At 37.6% G+C, this 10,763-nt stretch overlaps 1 protein-coding gene across 1 annotated transcript; it reads right to left on the bottom strand.

Moving 5' to 3' along the window:
* Positions 1–300: 300 nt before the first annotated feature.
* On the bottom strand, positions 301–2,110 carry LOC130854360 (isocitrate dehydrogenase [NAD] subunit alpha, mitochondrial-like). Its single transcript, XM_057737080.1, has one exon. The coding sequence runs from the start codon at positions 1,776–1,778 to the stop codon at positions 678–680; it is 1,101 nt and encodes a 366-aa protein (XP_057593063.1). The 5' UTR covers positions 1,779–2,110; the 3' UTR covers positions 301–677.
* Positions 2,111–10,763: the final 8,653 nt, after the last annotated feature.

Here is a 10,763-nt window from a genome sequence, read left to right as displayed (position 1 = left end):
GGAGGGGGGCTCGCGCCGGGGACGTCTCCCTGGGCTGTCTTTTTTTGGTTATTTTTTGTTTGTTTTTTTTTTTTTTTATTTCTCGGATCTGAAGTCTTTATTCACACTCAGTAATTCATATAAAGTACAAATCAGTCTTTACTTTCCATATCGCTAAGAAATATATCATATTCACTGTTTTTGATGTAAACTTTCCCAGGAAATCTCTCGTGTCCATATAGTTTTATAAGAGTATTGTGCTATTACGTCAACACTCTATTTTATTTGCATTATACTTTTCGTAAACCAAGGAAATCAGTGTTTTTCTTTAAAAAGATAGATGTTTTCTCATATTAGTTCTACATCATGATATTTACAGTTAAGGAAAAACTGCTGTAACTGAAGCATAAAATGGTTAACAATGGCAAATGATACAGTTCACTTAGAGTTTACAAAAAATGTGTACCAGATAGACATTTAATAAATAAAACAAGCACTTGGAAAAAATCTTTTGAAAGCAGGCCTAGGGACATCACTTGCCTCCTTGCACAGATTTTGTTAAAAGGCCAGGTCTAAAAATGTACTCTGTCAAGAAACAAGCAACAAATGCATAAATGAATACTAACGGAGGGTATTCTAATACAGGCTGACATGGCGTCCGTTAGGAGTGGCTGATCCAAATACCATCTGTAGAAGCCTTAATCTAAATCTTTTACTCGGCGACAGATTTCTTCTGTGAAGTCTGAGCATTTTGCATTGCCTCCCAAATCTTTTGTAAAGCTCTTCCCATCCTTAATTGTAGCAAAACATGCCATCTCAATCTTTGCAGCGTGGTCAAAAAGCCCCATGTGACGCAGCATCATCACGGCACTGAGCAGGAGGGCCGTGGGGTTGGCCATGTCCTTGCCCGCGATGTCCGGGGCGGTGCCGTGAACCGACTCGAAGATCGCAACTCCATTGGCTCCAATGTTGCCACTTGGTGTCACACCAAGACCTCCAATCAATCCCGCACACAGGTCACTAAGGATGTCTCCATACAAATTTGGCATAACAAGAACATCAAACTGGGACGGATCTTGGACCATATTCAAACATACTGTATCAAGGTACATCTCATTAAACTTAATATCTTTACAGTTTTCTGCAACTTCCCTGCATTTTTGCAGAAAAAGCCCATCTAACATTCGCATGATGTTGGCTTTGTGCACGGCCGTGACGTTGCTCCGGTGATTGTTCCGCGCATACTCAAAGGCGAACTCCGCGATGCGCTTGCTTGCCTCCTCGGTGATGAGCTTGATACTCTGCACAACTCCATCCACGATCACATGCTCAGTTCCACTGTATTCTCCTTCTGTGTTCTCTCGAATGGTGACAATATTTACATCACTGTAAGGGGTTTTATAGCCTTCGATTGAGACACATGGTCGGACATTTGCATAAAGGTCAAATGTTTTATGCAGCAATAAATTCATAGATGGGTGACCAGCGGCTATTGGGGTTTTTAAAGGGCCTTTCAAGCCCATCTTGTTCTTATCCATGGACTCTTTGGCTTCTGGAGGGATCATCCACTTTCCTCCTGGTCCTTGAATGGCGGTGACATTCTGCTCCTCCCACTGAATGGGTGCTTTGGCAGCATCAAAAATCTTCATAACTGCGGCTGAAATTTCTGGGCCAATTCCATCTCCTGGAATTAAAGTTACTGTCTTAACACCACCAGCAAAACCTCTGGTCACCTGTTTTTGGTTGTGGAATGCCCCCAGCAGCCGAGAGACCTTGGACATCCACGCGGGCCCAGCCATCGCATCCACTCCTCTCTGTTTGTTCTTTTAAGTGTCCCCTGAGGCCCAGCTGGGAGGCCAGGAGGGAAAGGGACTCCACAGTCTGTTCCTTACAGATCTGGGTGGTGTGTCACCCAGACAAACCCTCTAAGACCCTTCCTGAGGTACAGCGACTCTCCAGGTCCTCCAAGTTGGTCCCGTGGCTTTTCCTCTCTTTTGGGGGGCTTCTCTCACTATTGCTGCAATCACCACATCCCTGGTTGGGGCTGGTGGAGTATCAGCACCCCCACCATGGGCCAAAAGCCACCCTGTGAAAGATTCCTGTCTCAGATTCTTTTTCACAGCCAAAACAGACTGGAACTCCACTGAATATTTAGGAAGAACAAGAAAAGCAACCAAGTAATCTAAGAAGGGTAAAAAGCCTGATGAAGCCAAAATACATAATCCTACCACATCTATCTCAGGCTCTCAATCCTAGTCATTCCTTAAGAGCTAGTTCAGAAACCACCCCCACTCCACCTCTTCATTTCAGGCAATCCCTAGTCACGGCCAAAGGAGGAGAACCCCATTACTGGACCTCAGAGAAGGTCCATACCTAGATCCCAGAGGCTTACTACAGGTAGAGCTAAGTTATTTTCTCTTCCTCTCCCCACTACCTAATATCAGGATGGGGCAATGCAGGTGGCACTGACAGACAGTAATTATTTGGTGAAATGCCCTATTAAGCATCATGTCAACACAATTCATTATCCACTGACAGCAGGTTTCTCCTCCTCCCTCCATTTTGACATTTCAGGTAAACAGTGGCCTCCCTGTTACTGAATCTGGTACTTCCGTTGCCTTCATTTCCCCTGGCAATCTCCCTTTGGCAACTGACAAAGTTGATCACGGTCTCCAGCAGATACTCCATTTCCTTGATATTACCAACCCAGGGGTCCTTCATGCTCATCCTACATGTTAAAAGTCTTCTCTTTCAGTCTCTTCTGCCTGTTCCTGTTCCTCTGGCAGGATTTCAAATCACTGCTTCCCAAACTTTTTCATTTAAGTATCACTAATGACAATCGCGATAAGCATTTTACTTCCTCATTCACCACCCACATCACATGCATAAATGAACCTAAAATCACCAATGTTAAGGGCAAATTTACTTGAATTGTCTCATTTTGTTTTAAATTGCTCCAAATTTTGCATTGTTCTTCATAAATATTCACGTTGTACTAAAAAAAATTTCAAATTGGTTAAAGGTTTAAATTTTCTCCCCATATTACCAAGTATACATTTCAAGAAAATGCACCAATCACTTATGCCACAAATATTAAGTGTCTTCTATATGCTAGACACTAGGGATATAGTGTGAACATGATAGACACGGCCCCAGTCCTCATGGAGATCTTGCAGCCTAGAGCAGGAGACAGAGGACAGACGTTGTTTACAATTTCAGATCCATTCACTGAAAAGAATGGAAGAAAGCAGAGTAAAGGGGGGAGGAGTGCTAATAAAGTCAGGAAAGAGATGGCTTCTCTGACATGTAAAATGTTTTTCCTGCGGCTTCACACCCTTGAAACCCTTGGCATTCAATGCTGGTGTTTTCATGGTCTTGATCCACGGTCCTCTTTCGCTTGCTCTGCTGTTTCCCTGGATATCTTACATGTGTCCAGCAGACTCACACCTCAGTCAGTAAGGATATAAATGATCTGAACATGATTAATGAGCTTGACCTCATTGACATATATAGATTATGGCACCTGATACAATTCAGAATACATATTCTTTTCACATACATATGGAACATTAACAAAATCAGACCATGATTTTGCCCATTGAGCAAGTCTCCACAAAGTAAATCAAAACAAATCAAAAGACTGAAATAATATGAATATGTTCACGAACCACTAATCTGAAAAACAAAAAGAAAAATGAGAAAAGCCCCTATATGTTTGGAAATTAAAAGATATATTTCAAAATAAACCATGAATCAAAAAATAAATCACAACAGAAATCATAAAATATTTTGAGTTGAATGTTACTAAAAATATTTAATATCCAAACTTGTGGGATATAGCTAAAATACGAAAGGGGGAATTTCTAGTCTTAAATGTGCATATTAGAAAACAAAGCCAGATGGTCAACTATCTAAACAGCCACATCAAGAAATTAGGGAAGAAAAAAAACAAAACAGGTAATGAAATCCAAATAAAAAGATAGAAATAACAAAAATAAGATCAGAAATTACAGATTAGAAAAAATAACAGAGGATCAACAAGAGCAAAATATGGTTCTTTGAAAAAGGCTAATAACATTAATAAACTGCTGGTAAAACTACTCAGGAAAAAGAGACAGAGAGAAGACACAAATAACAATACTAGAAATGAAAAGGAAACTTCACCACAGATCATAACATTTAAAATATGAAAGATATTAACAACTTCATTCCAATAAACTATTTAGATGAAATGAACTGGGAGAGATAGTTGTCCACGTGTCTCTTATGTTCCTCTGCGTCTTACTGACTACGGGCAAGACCCTGACTACTCTTTACGTGAGCCATTTCTTAGGGTAGCATTTACAGTGAGCAACCTTGAGATCTGAGGTACCGTCTCCCTCCAAGGACAGAGAATACGCTTGCTTACTGCTTGCAATAAGTGGTGGACTCCTGAAGCTCAGTGTTCCTCAGAGGTGACACAAACCCAGTGCATGTGTGGCACTGACCTGGGCCTCATGTCACGCCCAGGGAACTTGTGAGCAGCAGCAACCACTGCAAATATGCTGATAGTGCTGCTTGCTGTGTCATGAGTAACAAAATCCTTTGTCTCTGATTCAGGAGTTTTGTGTCTTTTGCCAGAATCCATGAAACAGTAATAGGCTAACCTTTTAGATTGTAAGTGGGGTAAAATCAAATCCCAGACCTGACAAAATAGATAGCAGGGGCTTCTAATGATGGTGAAGATATCATCAAATTCTCTCCTCATAAAACAAACATAAACTGGACAAAATTGTCAAAAACAATCATTTGAAGGCTCTGGAAACTGACCAAAGGAAAACAACAAATTGAGAATCATTTATTCACTTTAAGAACCCTGCTGAATTTTGGATAGGAGTAGTGGGGAACCTGTGGCATTCTAGCCAGAAGTTGCTCTCATCTCCCAACCCCCATATATTCCTCAGCTTTCTTGGGGCAACAGTGATACCAGTGTAAGGCCAACAGTGAAAGCCAGGAGCTCCACAGCTAGAGGAAGCCAACTTGATTTGGTAGAGGGCAAAAAGTCCATACCTAGTGGTGCTGTCAATAAAAATTGCAAACTTGGGAGGAAATAAATGGGGAGAGACCATGGCTGTTAGCCTGAAGTCATGGTCTCACATGAGGCGTACAGCAGACCAGTGGACTAGCCAAAAATTTAATAGGGAGATCCTGGAAATGAGAGAGCCACTGAGGGTCCAGATCAGTTCTTCACTTATCTCTGAGTGACTGGGGGGCTATATACATACAGGGAGACACAAGCTTGTCCCACAAGGATGCCCCTGCAGATATATGCATTTGAGCTCTGGTTCTAGCACTAATTATGTGACCTTTGGCAAGTTAATTTAACTGTTCTGTGCGTCAAGTTTCTTAATCTGTAAAATGGGAAAAAAGCAGTGTTGAGAACTAAATAAATTATATTGAATGCAGAACATAGGACACAGGTACATAGTATTACAAAAGTGTTTACTATTATTACTTCTCAAAACATGGTTTAAAAACACTTGCATCAGAATTCTGGGGGAATGTCCAAGCTTCAATCCAGATGAACTGAATCAAAGTCTTCAGGGTCAGGCAAGTAACCTGAGAAAGATCAGTTTTTTACAAGTCGACTAGGTGATTCTTATACCACCAATGTTTCAGAACTATTATTTTTAGTTAAGATTTATAGTTTTCTGTTCAGGGTCTATGTCCACATGCCTTGAAGGTACAAATTATATTTACTTCAGTATCTTCATTGCCTAGCACACAGCAGACATTTAGTCAAACATCTATTAAATAACAGAAAGCTTTATTTAATCAACATCCAGCTCTGCAATTCCCACAATGCAGAATAAATAACAAATTAGGCTTAGAATTTAAACCTTTATATTAATATTAAAAAGCCAAAATCACCCTAATATCATACAGAGCAGTGATTCTTTAATAAAACTTTTTGAGTCATGGGCTCCTTGGAGAACGTCATGAAAACTACAAACTCTCTTCAGCAGACTGAAGATAATATATGTCAAAACCTTGCAAATAATTTTAAGGGGTTCACTTCAGGTTAAAAACATCTCATATGAAAACTGGCTTGTTGTCTGTCTCCTAAAACAAAACACTTAAGTTCTTGTTTATCACTGAATCCCTATTTCTAGAAAAAAGCATAGAGCTTTTTTGGCACTAACTAACTATTTGCTGAATGAATACATGAGTCACTGATAAAAGGATGTTATCTGGAACTCGAGTCACCCAAAGGTGATATACAGTAGAGAATGAAAGCACAGAGGTTATATATCTTATTCATAACCAAGATGTAACCTTGAATTTCTAGAGGTGGGTTTAATGAAAAAACAGGTCATTTGGACCAATGTTTCCACTTAAGATGAAACATAAAGAAACACAATAAGCACCTTGAAGACATAAGACAGAATTCACCTCTTCAAATTCAGGAAGAGGTTGAGTTCAGGAAATAGTAAAGCTACTTTTGCCCTTGGCGTGGCTGCCAATCTAGAGAAATAAGTTGAGCAGAGTTGTATTGTCATCAACAGAGTTGGAAAGACAAGCGTTGGGTTTGGTATCCACCAAAAGTGGTGAAACACCCCTTGCTCTAGACAGGAGCACAAGGGTGGTATCCTGGAGTGAGGGTACAAACTGAAGTGCAATGAGTTCTCTGGAGGGCCATAAAATCTAAAGCCTCAGTTCCGACTGCTAATGACCTCAGGCACATGGCAGAAAGAAACAAAAACCTCTTAAGGAAGAGAAAAGCATTCTAGATCTTAAATTTCCGTTTTTTTTTTCTTTGTTTTTCATGCAGACAATCAAAGATAATGAGGTAGAAGAATAACCAAGACAACATTAACTAGAAGCAACATGAACTACAGAAAGCAGAAACAGAACCAGAGCAGGCTATAAATACTGGGATTATCAAATACAAAGTATAATCCACGGGAATAAAATCCTCACTGAAAAATGCAGCAAGGGACTGGATACCATAACAAGTAACAGAACAGATAAGAAAAAGAATCTAACATAAAACAGAATTAAAAAATATAAAAACAGAAATTATGAACTCAATGAATGAGTCTCATGGCAAATTAAAAACACCTGAAAAGTGAATTTATGATTTATAAGCTATATAAGAAGAAACTATCTAGGATGATCAGAGAAAATAAATACAGAGCATACAGAAGAAAAATGAAGAGATATAAGAAATACACCAAGATGGTCTAACATGTTTACTGAGGGTCCCAGAAGACAGGAGAGAGAATATTGGGCAGACAATATTTAAAGAGATTATAGTTGAGAATGTCCCAGTACTGACACGTCAACTCATCCAAGATGCCTAATAAAACCCAAGTGGGAAAAATACAATGAAATTCTCACTTAACATAGCATGATTAAATTGCAGGAAATCAAAGAGAAAAAAGACCTATTAATTCCAATGAAGTAAAAGACTGATAGATGATTTCTTCACAGTAACAAAATGGAAGACAGAAAACGGTAAAAAAAAAAAAAAAAAAAAAATCAAGTGTATTCTACATTCAGCAAAAATCTCCTTCAAGAATGAAGCCAAAATAAACACATTAAAAAAAAAAGAACAAAGTGAATTTGCAACCAGCTGACCTGCACTAAAGGAAATTCTCAATGTATACTTCAGGTAGAAGGAAAATTATTCCAGATGGAAGCTCAAAGACACAGCAAGGAACAGAGAGCAAAGATGGTGGCAAATACATGGGTAAATCTAAATGAATATTGGCTATATAAGACAATACTTCTAAATACAGAATATATGACAATATATAAATTGAGAGGGGGGTAAATGAACTCATAAAGCAACTGTAAAAAAATTCCAAAGAATTTAAATGATATACAGAATATATTATCTTATCACAATGCAATTATGTTAAAAGTCAATAATAAAAGAGAACTTAAATACTTATTTTTGGAAATTAAGAATTATAGTCCCAAATAATATCTAGGGCTCAAATTAGAATAATGAATTCAGAAAATTCTTTGAAATTGGTGAATAACTAAAATAGATATCAAGACTTGCAGAACAGAGTTCATGGTAGGCAGAATTCTAAGATGGTCCCTGAAATCCCTCCCTATCCCTATATCCATATCTTTGTGTGGGTAGAACTTATACCTTGCTTCTTACCCAAAGAATGGGGCAAAGGTGAAAAGATTTTGAAGATGTAATTAAGGTCCTTATTCAGTTGACTCCAAATTCATCAAAAGGGAGATTATTTGGGGGGGGGGGGGGCTCTGATCTGATCAGGTGAATCCTGTTAAGCCTTCCCTCAAACAAGAGACTCAAAGCAATATATTTTGTCCTGCTGGCCTTGAAGAAGCAGTCATGATGTGAAATGCTTATGGAGAGGAGAAGACTCAAGTGGCTGAGGGCCTCAGTTCTACAGCTACAAGGAGCTGAATTTTGTCAACAACCTGATGAGTTTGGAAGACGACCCCCAAGCTCCAGATAAGGCGGCAGTTCAGGTGACTACTTGACTGCAGCCTTGTGAGACCCTGAGCATAGGACCTAGCTAAGCTGTGCCAAGACTCTTGGCCCATAGATATTGTGAGATAATCAAAGTATGCTGTTTTAAACTGGTACAATTGTGATCATTTGTTATGTAGTATAGAAAATTAACACAGAGCTAAAGTACAATAAGAGGTAAATCTATAGTTTTAAATACGCATTAGACTAGAAAGTTAAAAATCTGAGCTAAATATCCATTACAAAAATATAGAAAAATAATGACCAACTCAACCTAGAAAAAAGAAAATCATAAAAAGCTGAAATCAATGAAACAAACAACAAATACGTAACAAGAAAAACAACTGAAATAGTGTCTCTTGTATATATACAATGGAATATTAGCCATAAAAAAGAATGAAATCTTGCCATTTGTGACAACTGCGTGGACCTAGAGGGCATTATGCTAAATGAAGTCAGACAAAAAGACAAATACTATATGATTTCACTTATATGTGGAATCTAAAAAACAAAACGAACAAATGTAACAAAGCAGAAACAGTCATAGATACAGAGAACAGGTTGTTGCCAGAGGAGAGAGGGGTGGAGGGATGAATGAGATCGGTGAGGGAAATTAAGAGGTACAAACTTCCACACAAAATAAATGTCACGGGGATGAAATGGACAGCGTGAGGAATACAGTCAATAATAACATAACATCTTTGTATGGTGACAGGGGAGCAAGACTTATAGTGACCATTTTGTAATGTGTAAAAATATCGAGCCACTATGTTGTACACCAGGAACTGGCGTAGTGCTGTAGGTCAATTATATTTCAAAAACCAACCAAACTATCTCATAGGAAAAGAGATCAGATTTGTGGGGTTACCGGAGGGGGGGATATGGGGATGGGAGGTGAGGGGGAACTGGATGAAGGTGGTCAAAAGGTACAAACTTCTAGTTATAAGATAAATAAGCACTAAGGATGTAAAGTGCATGATTCATATATAGTTAATTATATAATATGTATAACATTATATATTATATGATTAATATATAACTATATATTATTGTTAAAGAGAGTTGTAAGAACTCCTAAGAGTTCTCGTCACAAGGAAAATTTTTTTAATTTTTCTTTTATTACATCTGAGATGACGGATGTTCACTAAAATTACTGTGGTAATCATTTCATGATGTATGGAAGTCAAATCATTCTGCTGTACACCTTAAACGTATACAATGCTGTATGTCAATTATATTTCAATAAAACTGGAAGGGAAAAAATATTGGCTCTTTGAAAAAAAAAAGTGATAAGCCTCTGGTAAGACTGGTCAAGTAAAAAAGAAAGAAGATACAAATATATTATATAATACACAGTGGTATAAGTTTGTGTACTACACATAGCAGTATTAGGAATGAAAAGGAGGACATCAGTACAGATTTGGCATAGGATAAAAAGAGGACAGCAATAACACTGTGCTAAGAAATTTGAAAATGTAGATGAAATGGACAGATTCTTGGGAATATTCCATTTACCAATATTATATAAGAAATACTATTAATAAAAGAACTGAATCAGTATCCCACAAAGACCACACCAGACTCCAACCACACTTCACCTCAGATTTGTAATCAAACATTTAAAAGTAATATAAATCTTACTAGCTCTTCCAGAAACGAGGAAAAGAAAGCCACTCTTCAACTCATTGTATAAGGATATATAATCTTGATATTAAGCAAAAATATTAAAACAAACAAATCACATCATGACTAGATCCGTTTTACCTCAGAAAAAGGTTGGTTTAACAACAGGAAAGCAATTCTCTGACCACATAAAAAGAATAAAGAGAAGAAAACAGCAAGACAATCATTTTTCTCAATAAATACAGAAAAAAAAGTTTTTAATAAAATTCAACATCATTTATGACCATTAAAAAAAAAACTCTTAGCAAACTAAAAATAGAAGGGAAATTTCTAAATTTAGTAGAAATACCATAAACTGTCTACAGGATACCTTGAAAGCATTCCTAGAGAACATGAACAAAACAAGAATGCCTATTATGACCATTTCTATTCAACACTCTTCTGGAGTTCCCGCCAAATATAATTAGACAAGAAAAAGAAAGAAAAGGTGTGAGGAATAGAAAGACAAATCTGTCCTGACTTGCAGATGATACAACTATATACAAAGAAAGTCCAAAAGAATATACAAATTACTAGAATTGACAAGAGAATTTAGCAAAGTTGCTGAATAGAAGAATCAATTTAAAAGTTGTATTTCCACGTACAGCAACAAATGAAAAATAAAAAA

This window comes from Hippopotamus amphibius, chromosome 1, assembly GCF_030028045.1.
Source record: "Hippopotamus amphibius kiboko isolate mHipAmp2 chromosome 1, mHipAmp2.hap2, whole genome shotgun sequence".
Lineage (NCBI taxonomy): Eukaryota > Metazoa > Chordata > Mammalia > Artiodactyla > Hippopotamidae > Hippopotamus > Hippopotamus amphibius.
The sequence above is the reverse complement of the archived record's forward strand: the minus strand, read 5'-3'. Positions and strand labels throughout refer to the sequence as shown.